This window comes from Thalassophryne amazonica, chromosome 16, assembly GCF_902500255.1.
Source record: "Thalassophryne amazonica chromosome 16, fThaAma1.1, whole genome shotgun sequence".
Lineage (NCBI taxonomy): Eukaryota > Metazoa > Chordata > Actinopteri > Batrachoidiformes > Batrachoididae > Thalassophryne > Thalassophryne amazonica.
This window is the reverse complement of record NC_047118.1, coordinates 89,893,999-89,907,459: the sequence shown is the minus strand read 5'-3', so window position 1 is coordinate 89,907,459 and position 13,461 is coordinate 89,893,999. Positions and strand designations below refer to the sequence as shown.

At 43.5% G+C, this 13,461-nt stretch overlaps 1 protein-coding gene across 1 annotated transcript in view; it reads right to left on the bottom strand.

Annotated features, from left to right (window-relative positions):
- bcl2l12 (BCL2 like 12) overlaps positions 1-13,461 on the bottom strand; it is a 145,764-nt gene that overhangs the window by 43,244 nt on the left and 89,059 nt on the right. Inside the window, exon 4 of the mRNA XM_034190792.1 lies at positions 8,092-8,311. Within this exon, the coding sequence (XP_034046683.1) occupies positions 8,092-8,311 (220 nt within the window). The remainder of the gene's footprint in view (positions 1-8,091; positions 8,312-13,461) is intronic.

Here is a 13,461-nt window from a genome sequence, read left to right as displayed (position 1 = left end):
GTCAGCTCTCTAACCTCAGAAGATTGTTTTCATTTGCTTTAAGTTCTTTTTTTTTACACTCTTTATTTAAGAAATAATGTAGAGAAGTGCACTGAAGGGAAGAAATTCCTTATTTTTTGTATTATTTTATTGTATTGTTCGACTTGGAAAAAAAGAACAAGTTTGAAACTGTTTACAATATTTGTTGTGGTGTGTTAGTTTTTCTCTATTGTGGTTTGTCAGCTCTCTAACCTCAGAAGATTGTTTTAATTTGCTTTAAGTTCTTTTTTTTACACTCTTTATTTAAGAAATAATGTAGAGAAGTGCACTGAAGGGAAGAAATTCCTTATTTTTTGTATTATTTTATTGTATTGTTCGACTTGGAAAAAAAGAACAAGTTTGAAATTGTTTACAATATTTGTTGTGGTGTGTTAGTTTTTCTCTATTGTGGTTTGTCAGCTCTCTAACCTCAGAAGATAGTTTTAATTTGCTTTAAGTTCTTTTTTTTACACTTTATTTAAGAAATAATGTAGAGAAGTGCACTGAAGGGAAGAAATTCCTTATGTTTTTGTATTATTTTATTGTATTGTTTGACTTGAAAAAAAGAACAAGTTTGAAACTGTTAACAATATTTGTTGTGGTGTGTTAGTTTTTCTCTATTGTGGTTTGTCAGCTCTCTAACCTCAGAAGACTGTTTTAATTTGCTCTATTTTTTACACTCTTTATTTAAGAAATAATGTAGAGAAGTGCACTGAAGGGAAGAAATTCCTTATTTTTTTGTATTATTTTATTGTATTGTTCGACTTGGAAAAAAAGAACAAGTTTGAAACTGTTTACAATATTTGTTGTGGTGTGTTAGTTTTTCTCTATTGTGGTTTGTCAGCTCTCTAACCTCAGAAGATTGTTTTCATTTGCTTTAAGTTCTTTTTTTTAACACTCTTTATTTAAGAAATAATGTAGAGAAGTGCACTGAAGGGAAGAAATTCCTTATGGTTTTGTATTATTTTATTGTATTGTTCGACTTGGAAAAAAAGAACAAGTTTGAAACTGTTTACAATATTTGTTGTGCTGTGTTAGTTTTTCTCTATTGTGGTTTGTCAGCTCTCTAACCTCAGAAGATTGTTTTAATTTGCTTTAAGTTCTTTTTTTTACACTCTTTATTTAAGAAATAATGTAGAGAAGTGCACTGAAGGGAAGACATTCCTTATGTTTTTGCATTATTTTATTGTATTGTTTGACTTGAAAAAAAGAACAAGTTTGAAATTGTTTACAATATTTGTTGTGGTGTGTTAGTTTTTCTCTATTGTGGTTTGTCAGCTCTCTAACCTCAGAAGATTGTTTTAATTTGCTTTAAGTTCTTTTTTTTACACTCTTTATTTAAGAAATAATGTAGAGAAGTGCACTGAAGGGAAGAAATTCCTTATTTTTTGTATTATTTTATTGTATTGTTCGACTTGGAAAAAAAGAACAAGTTTGAAATTGTTTACAATATTTGTTGTGCTGTGTTAGTTTTTCTCTATTGTGGTTTGTCAGCTCTCTAACCTCAGAAGACTGTTTTAATTTGCTCTATTTTTTACACTCTTTATTTAAGAAATAATGTAGAGAAGTGCACTGAAGGGAAGAAATTCCTTATTTTTTTGTATTATTTTATTGTATTGTTCGACTTGGAAAAAAAGAACAAGTTTGAAACTGTTTACAATATTTGTTGTGGTGTGTTAGTTTTTCTCTATTGTGGTTTGTCAGCTCTCTAACCTCAGAAGATTGTTTTCATTTGCTTTAAGTTCTTTTTTTTAACACTCTTTATTTAAGAAATAATGTAGAGAAGTGCACTGAAGGGAAGAAATTCCTTATTTTTTGTATTATTTTATTGTATTGTTCGACTTGGAAAAAAAGAACAAGTTTGAAACTGTTTACAATATTTGTTGTGGTGTGTTAGTTTTTCTCTATTGTGGTTTGTCAGCTCTCTAACCTCAGAAGATAGTTTTAATTTGCTTTAAGTTCTTTTTTTTACACTTTAAGAAATAATGTAGAGAAGTGCACTGAAGGGAAGAAATTCCTTATGTTTTTGTATTATTTTATTGTATTGTTCGACTTGGAAAAAAAGAACAAGTTTGAAACTGTTTACAATATTTGTTGTGGTGTGTTAGTTTTTCTCTATTGTGGTTTGTCAGCTCTCTAACCTCAGAAGATTGTTTTAATTTGCTTTAAGTTCTTTTTTTTACACTCTTTATTTAAGAAATAATGTAGAGAAGTGCACTGAAGGGAAGAAATTCCTTATGTTTTTGTATTATTTTATTGTATTGTTCGACTTGGAAAAAAAGAACAAGTTTGAAATTGTTTACAATATTTGTTGTGGTGTGTTAGTTTTTCTCTATTGTGGTTGTCAGCTCTCTAACCTCAGAAGATAGTTTTAATTTGCTTTAAGTTCTTTTTTTTACACTCTTTATTTAAGAAATAATGTAGAGAAGTGCACTGAAGGGAAAAAATTCCTTATTTTTTTGTATTATTTTATTATATTGTTCGACTTGGAAAAAAGAACAAGTTTGAAACTGTTTACAATATTTGTTGTGGTGTGTTAGTTTTTCTCTATTGTGGTTTGTCAGCTCTCTAACCTCAGAAGATTGTTTTCATTTGCTTTAAGTTCTTTTTTTTAACACTCTTTATTTAAGAAATAATGTAGAGAAGTGCACTGAAGGGAAGAAATTCCTTATTTTTTGTATTATTTTATTGTATTGTTCGACTTGGAAAAAAAGAACAAGTTTGAAACCGTTTACAATATTTGTTGTGGTGTGTTAGTTTTTCTCTATTGTGGTTTGTCAGCTCTCTAACCTCAGAAGATAGTTTTAATTTGCTTTAAGTTCTTTTTTTTACACTTTAAGAAATAATGTAGAGAAAAGCACTGAAGGGAAGAAATTCCTTATGTTTTTGTATTATTTTATTGTATTGTTCGACTTGGAAAAAAGAACAAGTTTGAAACTGTTTACAATATTTGTTGTGGTGTGTTAGTTTTTCTCTATTGTGGTTTGTCAGCTCTCTAACCTCAGAAGATTGTTTTAATCTGCTTTAAGTTCTATTTTTTTTACACTCTTTATTTAAGAAATAATGTAGAGAAGTGCACTGAAGGGAAGAAATTCCTTATGTTTTTGTATTATTTTATTGTATTGTTTGACTTGAAAAAAAGAACAAGTTTGAAACTGTTTACAATATTTGTTGTGCTGTGTTAGTTTTTCTCTATTGTGGTTTGTCAGCACTCTAACCTCAGAAGATTGTTTTAATTTGCTTTAAGTTCTTTTTTTTACACTCTTAAGAAAAAATGTAGAGAAGTGCACCGAAGGGAAGACATTCTTTATTTTTTTGTATTATTTTATTGTATTGTTCGACTTGGAAAAAAAGAACAAGTTTGAAACTGCTCCCCCTCTAGCTGCCATCTTATCGTGGTGGGGGAGTTTGTGTACCCGGATGATCCTAGGAGCTATTTTGTCGGGGGCTTTGTGGTCCCTGTAGGGTCTCCCAAGGCAAACAGGTCCTAGGTGACGGGTCAGACTAAGGACAGTTCAGAACCTCCACAACCAGTAAAAGATCAAGGACCGTGACGTCGCCCAGTATGGCGGAGCTGGGGTCCTATCCTGGAGCCAGGCCTGGGGTTGGGGCTCGCGCGAGCGCCTGGTGGTTGGGCCTTAGCCCATGGGGCCCGGCCGGGCTCAGCCCGAAAGAGTGACGTGGGCCCGCCCTCCTGTGGGTTCACCACCTGCAGAGGGGGCCATGGGGGTCGAGTGCAGAGAGGATTGGGTGGCGGTCGAGGGCGGGTGGCCCGGCGGCCCGGTCCATGCTCACAGCCCCTGGCTGTTGGGACGTGGAATGTCACCTCGCTAAGGGGGAAGGAGCCTGAGCTTGTGCGGGAGGTTGAGAGATACCGACTAGAGATAGTCGGGCTCACCTCCACGCACAGCTTGGGCTCTGGTACCCAACTCCTGGAGAGGGGCTGGATGCTTCATTTTTCTGGCGTCACCCACGGGGAGAGGCGGAAAGCTGGGGTCGCATTGCTTATTGCTCCCCAGCTCAGTCGCCAAGTGTTGGAGTTCACACCGGTGAACGAGAGGGTCGCATCCCTACGCCTTGGGGTCGGGGACAGGTCTCTCACCGTTGTCTCGGCCTACGGGCCAAGCAGCAGTGCAGAGTACCCGACCTTCCTGGAGTCCCTGGGAGGGGTACTAGATAGCGCCCCGACTGGGGACTCCATTGTTCTCCTGGGGGATTTCAACGCCCACGTGGGCGGCGACAGTGAGACCTGGAGGGGGGTGATCGGGAAGCACGGCCTCCCCGATCTGAACCCAAGTGGTGTTCAGTTGTTGGACTTCTGTGCTAGTCACAGTTTGTCCATCACGAACACCATGTTCGAGCACAAGGGTGTCCATAAGTGCACGTGGCACCAGGACACCCTGAGCCGGAGGTCGATGATCGACTTTGTAGTCGTATCATCTGACCTTTGGCCACGTGTCTCGGACACTCGAGTGAAGAGAGGGGCAGAGCTGTCGACTGATCACCACCTGGTGGTGAGTTGGATCCGCTGGGAGGGTAGGAAGCCGGTAAGACCTGGCAGGCCCAAACGTATCGTGAGGGTCTGCTGGGAACGACTGGCGGAACCCTCTATCAGCGAGGTCTTCAACTCCCAGCTCCGGGAGAGCTTCTCCCAGATCCCGGGGGAGGTTGGAGACATGGAGTCCAAGTGGACCATGTTCTCCACCTCCATTGTTGATGCGGCTGCTCATAGCTGTGGTCGCAAGGTCTCTGGTGCCTGTCGCAGGCGGCAATCCCCGAACCCGGTGGTGGACACCGGAAGTAAGGGATGCCATCAAGCTGAAGAAGGAGTCCTACTTATCATTGTTGGTAGGTGGGACCCCAGAGGCAGCTGACAGGTACCGACAGGCCAAGCGTGCTGCAGCCCGTGCGGTCGCAGAGGCAAAAACTCGGGTCTGGGAGGAGTTCGGGGAGGCTATGGAGGAGGACTATTGGTCAGCCTCGAAGAGATTCTGGCAAACCGTCCGACGCCTCAGGAGGCGGAAGCAGCTCTCCACCAGCACCGTTTACGGTGCGGGTGGGGAGCTGTTGACCCTGACTGGGGATGTTGTCGGGCGGTGGAAGGAGTACTTCGAGGATCTCCTCAATCCCATCGTCACGTCTTCCGAAGAGGAAGCAGAGACTGGGGACTCGGAGGCGGACTCATCCATTACCTAGGCCGAAGTCACCGAGGTGGTTAGAAAGCTCCTCGGTGGCAAGGCTCCTGGGGTGGATGAGATCCGTCCTGAGTACCTTAAGTCTCTGGATGTTGTGGTGCTGTCTTGGCTGACACGCCTCTGCAACATCGCGTGGCGATCGGGGACAGTGCCTCTGGATTGGCAGACCGGGTGGTGGTCCCTCTGTTTAAGAAGGGGGACCGGAGGGTGTGTTCCAACTATAGGGGGATCACACTCCTCAGCCTCCCCAGTAAGGTCTATTCCAGAGTACTGGAGAGGAGAATTCGACCGATGGTTGAACTTCGGATTCAGGAGGAGCAGTGTGGTTTTCGTCCTGGTCGCGGCACACTGGACCAGCTCTACACGCTCCATCGGGTGCTCGAGGGTTCATGGGAGTTTGCCCTACCAGTCCACATGTGTTTTGTGGATCTGGAGAAGGCATTCGACCGTGTCCCTTGCCGCACCCTGTGGGGAGTGCTCCGGGAGTACGGGGTCCAGGGTCCTTTGCTAAGGGCTATCCGGTCCCTGTACGACCGCAGCAGGAGCTTGGTTCGCATTGCCGGTAGTAAGTCAAACCTGTTTCCAGTGCCCGTTGGCCTCTGCCAGGGCTGCCCTTTGTCACCGGTTCTGTTCATTATTTTTATGGACAGAATTTCTAGGCGCAGCCAGGGTGTAGAGGGGGTCTGGTTTGGGAACCACAGAATCTCGTCTCTGCTGTTTGCGGACGATGTGGTTCTGTTGGCTTCGTCAAATCAGGACCTTCAGTGTGCACTGGGGCGGTCTGCAGCCGAGTGTGAAGCGTCCGGGATGAAAATCAGCACCTCCAAATCCGAGGACATGGTTCTCGACCGGAAAAAGGTGCTTTACTCTCTTCAGGTCGATGGAGTGTCCTTGCCTCAAGTGGAGGAGTTTAAGTATCTCGGGGTCTTGTTCACGAGTGAGGGACGGACGGATGGAGCGTGAGATCGATAGACAGATCGGTGCAGCATCTGCAGTGATGCGGTCGCTGTATCGGACCATCGTGGTGAAGAGAGAGCTGAGTAGGGGGGCAAAGCTCTCGATTTACCGATCGATCTACGTTCCGATCCTCACCTATGGTCATGAGACTTGGCTAATGACCGAAAGAACGAGATCGCGAGTACAAGAGGCAGAGATGAGTTTCCTCCGCAGGGTGGCTGGGCGCTCCCTTAGAGATAGGGTGAGGAGCTCGGTCACTCGGGAGGAGCTCGGAGTCGAGCCGCTGCTCCTCCACGTCGAAAGGAGTCAGTTGAGGTGGCTCGGGCATCTTTTCCGGATGCCCCCTGGACGCCTCGCGGGAGAGGTGTTCCGGGCACGTCCCACTGGGAGGAGGCCCTGGGGAAAACCCAGGACACGCTGGAGGGACTAAATCTCTCGGCTGGCTTGGGAACGCCTTGGGGTTCCCCCGGAGGAGTTGGAGGATGTGTGTGTGGATCGGGAGGTCTGGGAGGCTTTGCTTGAGCTGTTGCCCCCGCGACCCGACTCCGGATAAAGCGGAAGAAAATGGATGGATGGATGGATGGAAGTTTGAAACTGTTTACAATATTTGTTGTGGTGTGTTAGTTTTGTTGTATTGTGGTTTGTCAGCTCTCTAACCTCAGAAGATTTTGTTTTAAGTTGCGTTGAGTGATATTTTTTTTTAAACAAAAATGCTGATTGTGATAATAATGTATTTTGTTGTCACGTACATGTTGTGTGGGCCGCTGAAGACAATGTACTGCTGGCCCACCACCACCAGATGGCGCCCTGCTTGGATTGCGGGCTCCAAGCACGAGAGAGCGTCGGAGCCGCTGGAAGTGACAGCTGTCACTTATCAGCACCAGCTGTCACTCATCACCATCACTATAAAGGCTGGACTGCAACTCCACCTCCTCGCCGAGAAATCAGCTACCGAACGAGGTAACCTTCTCTGCGGTGATTATTATTGTAACTTAACAGTGGTCTGTGTGCAGCTGTGTTCCTGCGAGGTCTATTAAAGGCTGGACTGGCGGACAGTGAGAGGACGACGGTCTTCGTCTCTCACTCCATCCAGGAAGGAGACCAACAGGAGCTGCACGGGTGATACTGTATCTGGAGGTGGAGGTTCTCCCTCCTGGAGGAACAACTCAGGGAACAATTACTGGGTGTGTCTTCACACACCCACCATTAACTGTTTCTGTTTCTGCCAGCAGTACCTGGTCTGACAGCTGGAGACGGTGGCCACCTGGGACCCAGGACTTGGCGGCTCCGGTGTTCTTCAAATCCGTTGGCAGTGGTAGCCATGTGGGATCCGGCTCTTCTCTGGACAGACGTCTTCTATCCTCGAGCCTGCCCACACGTCACCTTGTGTATGATTGACTGTACTCCTCAACTGCAATTGTCTGTATTCCGTTGTGCAATTCACAACATTAAATTGTTACTTTTTGGCTCATCCATTGTCCGTTCATTACCGCCTCCTGTTGGGGGTCCGTGTCACTACACTTTCACAACAGTACAATGTTTGGCGAAATTCTATCCTAGGTCTTTTGGATCCTTTGGATCTATGAAGCTTAAATATGAAAAAGTATCGGTACTGGTATCGATATCGGCAATAATGGGCCTGTATTTACTTGGTATCCGATCAATACCAAAATTCCCGGTATCGCCCACCTCTACCGATTGGTGCCTTGACCAAAGCCAAGGGAGATTTTATTCTTCTGTGCTCAAGTTGACGTTTTAGAGTATGAAGATGAAACAGCAACCCCGTAATAATTAATCCAAGTTTCATCATTTCACTTATTTATTACTTTAATTTTTTTTATCCATTTTTTACTTTTCATTTATCTTAATCTATATTTAGGTTAAACTCTTGTTTTAGCCAGAAGTGCATAAAGAGGCTTACTTGGAGAAACAATGGGCGGTAACGGCTCTGGCTTATTGTCGAGTTCCAGTCTTGACGGTCTCGCAGGATGTGATGCATTTTCCTTTTTCTCCTTGTCGTTTTCTTTCTCCATCTTCTTCTTAAAGAACTCAGAGATCTTCTTCCTGATCTTCTTTGGATCTCGCTTTTTTTGTGGTTTCTTCTCATCTTCTGATGTGGAGGAGTGGGACAGAACTTCATCCTGTGAGAACAATGTGTGTTTAACATCAAGCCTGTATTTCCTTGGTAACAATGATTAAGAAACCACAATGATTAAGAACTACGCATGTGAATCTCATCACTGACAACGATTTGATACGCACCTCGATACACTACCAGCGATATGATACATATAGTGATACATGATGATACTGATGATATGATACGATTCACTCCTGTTCCCAATTCGATGTGATTTGATATGCATTTGATGGCAATTCAATTCTTCACAACGTGATATGATGCGATACGATTCAACATGATGCAAAGAAATTATACCAAAAATTTAAATAGAAAATAAGAAGCTGCAATTCAGTATGGTACTATGGTATTCATCTTGTTCTTCTGATTCCACTAGCGGCAGAGGATTTGTTTTACTCCTTATAAGCAGCAAATTTACCAGATTCAACATTAAGGAACAGGAATCAGTTCCCAGGCAGCAAATGGATCCGGGCCAGATGTAGTCCAACATCCAGAACCAATCCTGAAAATGGATCCGGTCCAGACAATTTTTGTACCCTGGCCCAGATCCGGCACGGCTCCACTTTACAGTTGTGGAACAGATCTGGACCAGATCTGAACTGGATCCACAAAAGACCAACCGTTAACAGCCCATATCTGGCACGAATCTGGGACAGATGTGGACCACATCACAGCACATGGGGCATAACGTTAAGTAATTTTATCTGCACTCGACAGAAACTATCCTTTAGTGGTTATAAACTCAGGGCTGTGAAAACTCCACGGATCATGGAGGAGGGGTTAGCATGTACTCTGTAACTGTGATTGTCACTGAGGTTTTTTAAATGCTTATCGCAAAGCAGTTTGTTTCTTTACGACAATCAAGTTTTGAAATCGATGCAAACACGCAGTGAGCTATGTGATCACAATATCATCTGTCAATTGAACAGATACACATTGAATCGATACACTTGCATCGCGCACGTTTGTATCTAAATACCGATTCATATCGATTAATCTCACATGCCTATTAAGAACTCGACACCACAGAAAGACTGCTAATACAACTGAACAAGCGTTCCATTAAATGTCCACCTTAAAACAAGTTAATTTTTTGACCCAACCACATCACTCACTCACTCACTCATCTTCAACCGCTTTTGCGGGTTCGGGTCGCAGGGGCAACAGCTCCAGCAAAAGACCCCAGACTTCTCTTTCCTGGGCCACACTGACTACCTCTGACTGGGGTATCCAGAGGTGTTCCCAGGCCAGTGTGGAGATATAATCTCTCCACCTAATCCTGGGTCTTCCCTGGGGTCTCCTCCCAGATGCCCGAACCACCTCAGCTGGCTCCTTTCAACACAAAGGAGCAGCAACTCTACTCCGAGCTCCCCACAGATGACCGAGTTTCTCACCCTATCTCTAAGGTAGACCTGGGCGATTTGGCCTAAAAATAAAATCTCTGATTTTTCAGAAAAAATTCGGTTTTCGATTTTTTTTCCCCCCTACTTTTTAAAAGAAAACATTAGTACAAATGACAATGATACCTCAAAACAAGTTTTGCTTTTATTTGATCAAAAACTTAAAACTAACCCCTACTTACCTCCTGGAATTGAAGGTCCAACTGTTCTTTTGATTTAAAAAATACTCGGGTAAATGATTCCACCAGAGTAAGCTGGTTTTTAGCGGGAGTTTGCGCTCTTGTTCCCCTCGTAAATTGTAGCATTTCTCACATGCAGCTGGATGCCTCTGTTTTAGATACTGGAATAAGTTTATTGGAGCGGCTGTGTTTTGTTGCGATGGGCTTTCAGGTTTCGCCCCAGAAATTTTTAGTATAGCGATGCTGTTGGCAATTATCACCCGAGGCGGCGCGTTGAGTCATTTTGAGTGGTTTGAGATGCATTGAAAGCAAGAATAATAGACAAAAAAGACACTTGTGTTATAATATCAAACTTCTTTTTGCATGTTTCTGTCTAAGTTAATAAAATAAATAACACTGAAAAGTTTAAAAACACATTAATATTTGATGGACATATCATTTGCTCTCCTCTTCTTTAAAAATGACACACTGGACCTTTAATCCAGTCAGACAGGCAGAGTTTTACTGTCATGTTGACAGTTTAGTTCTTTCTTTTTAACATTTCTGAGTGGGATTGTAGTAAGAAGTAAATTTGCTCTCAAAGATGAAATCCTGGAAGGAAAAACTTTCTGAATCAGTTTTTCACACTTTACTGTTTCACTGAATTGTGTGGTGAATCTCTCTCTCTCTCTCTCTCTCATTGTGAGGGAACGAGACTCTTCACTCTCACACCGTCTTTGCGGCTTATTTGAACAAACTTTGGAAACATGAAGGCTTTATTCTGTAAAATAAAGCCTTAATAGCTACACAGGCAGAAGAAGCCGTTTTCGTTGAAAGACTTTGACGGAGTTTTTGTTCTTTGACTCTGAGCTGCAGCGCAGTGACTCTGCTCTGCTCGCTGCCGACGAGCAGAAAGCAGTCCGAGATCAGCACAAACAGACTGGCTGGATTAAACAAAAATACAACAGCACTACGCCGTTGTTCCATTGTCTGGGGAGAACCGTGTCTTTAGACAAAATTTGCAGCATCCAGTCACTTGTTCCACATCTGTCACAACAATCTCAAACCACTGACGAAACTCGCTCTCCATTAGCGGTTAGCCATGTTTGTTATTGTGTGAAGGACACGGGACAGGGAGGGGGGAGCTACAGAAGGTCCTGGGGACAAAAAGGTGCGCCGCTGCAAGAAGATAAAAAAACTTGAATTTTTTATTTTTAAAATCGTCCGCAACAAATAATTCGAATTAATCGAAATTACCGATATATCGCCCAGGCCTACTCTAAGGAAGACACTATCCAGCCGTTTGTACCCACGATCTAGTTCTTTCGGTCAGGACCCAACCCGCACAAACATAGGTGAGAGTAGGAACAAAGATTGACCGATAGATCAAGAGCTTCGCCTTTTGACAAAAAGGGACAATATCATGCTCCATTGTCCCCTCATTTGTAAACAAGATCCTGAGGTATTTGAACTCCTTCACTTGGGGCAAGACCTCATTCCCTACCCAGAGTAGACAATCCATCGGTTTCCTGCTAGTCACTTAACACAGGTCAACATGGTTTTTCTTGCATGGAGTTTTTCAACTTGTTTTGGATCATTTGGGGGCGCCAAATTCAAATCTGGTGTTGTTTTTGTCAGTCACATCATGATTTTGAGATACGAAAACATATTTCTCATATCAAGAACTGAAGCAAAAGCTGCCGTCTGTCACACCTCTTCAGCACCATAAACGATATTACAGCTCTTTGTTCACATTTTGTGAACTTGGTTTAAAAACGATGCTTTTGAAGCTGCTTTTGTGCGATTAGTGGTGTTAAAGTCGTGAGTGAATGAGCAAATTTTACGTATATCAACAGTATCTCAGCTCAGATCCAGATTCAGCACCCAAAATTACCCAAAATCAGTTTGCAAAGTCCATGCAACACAAAGTTATTATTTTTTTGTTGACCAGTGTAACAATAATGTTGACTTGATGTGCTGGTACACACGTGAACAAAACTGTTGGCACCTGTTAAAGAAAAACCCACAATGGTCACTGAAATAACTTGAAACTGACAGAAGTAATAAAACAACAAAAAAATGACTGAAAATGAACTAATGTAAATCAGATATTGCTTTTGTGATTCAACAGAATCCTTAAAAAAATGAAAGTGGCCTGCAGAAAAATGATGGTTCCCTCAACTTGTTGCACAACATTTTGAGGCAATCACTGCAATCAAATGATTTCTGCAACTCTCAGTGAGACTTCTGCACCTGTCTACAGGTATTTTGGTCAACTCCTCATAGGAAAACTGTTCCAGCTGTCTCAGCTTTGAATGGTGTCTTCTCCAGACTGCTTGCTTCAGCTCCTTCCACAGATTTTCAGTAGGATTTAGATCAGGGATCATAGAACAACACTTCAGAATAGAGACTCAGACTCACTTTTATTGTCACTCGACCCTTACAGGCAGAACAAAATGTAGTTTCTCCAGGTCTTGGTGTAGTTAACTGGGACAATTTTTTTTAACCTAACCTATTGTATAAACTTTTGCAGTATACAATATGTGCACCCCTGTGGCCATAGAATCTATATACAAGGCACAGGGTCGGCAGCAGCAGCAGCGTTAGAGTATTAAGAAGGTGACAATGTGCATGTAGTGCAACGTTCACAGTTTGGTGGTGGATGATGAACTGTTCAACAGTCTGACAGCATTCGGGTAGAAGCTGTTTTTCAGTCTGGACATTTTTGCCCGGATGCTGCACAGCCTCCTTCCAGAGGGAAGGGGTGTGAACAGACTGTGCGCAGGGTGGGTGGAGTCTCGGAGGATGCAGGTGGCTTTGTCTCTACATCTGGAGATGTAGATGTCCCCAATGGGTGGTAAGCTGCATCCGATGGTCCTCTGTGCAGACTTCACCACCCACTGCAGCGCTTTCTTCTCCGCCACTGTGCAGCCACCATACCACACAGGGAGGCAGCAGGACAGGACACTCTCCACTGCACAGCTGTAGAAGGCCCTGAGGACCTCGGTGTTCAGTCCGGCCCTTCCCAATTTCCTCAAAAAATAGAGGCATTGGTGGGCTTTCTTGATGACAGCCGTGGTGTTGGTGTGCCAGGTGAGAGTGTTGGAGAGGTGGACTCCAAGATACCTGATGGAGGAGACGATCTCCACCGCTGCTCCGTTGCTGTGGGGCGTGGGGGCTGACCTGCGGAAGTCAACAACTATCTCCTTGGTTGAGGTTGTTGTCTCCGTACCACCGTCTCAGGTTCTACACTTCTCACCTGTACGCTGTTTCATCCCCTTGGCTAATGAGCCCGATCACTGCTGTATCATCTGCAAACTTCAAATCAAATCAATTTTAATTTATATAGCGCCAAATCACAACAAACAGTTGCCCCAAGGCGCTTTATATTGTAAGGCAAAAGCCATACAATAATTACGGAAAAACCCCAACGGTCAAAACGACCCCCTGTGAGCAAGCACTTGGCAACAGTGGGAAGGAAAAACTCCCTTTTAACAGGAAAAAACCTCCAGCAGAACCAGGCTCAGGGAGGGGCAGTCTTCTGCTGGGACTGGTTGGGGCTGAGGGAGAGAACCAGGAAAAAGACATGCTGT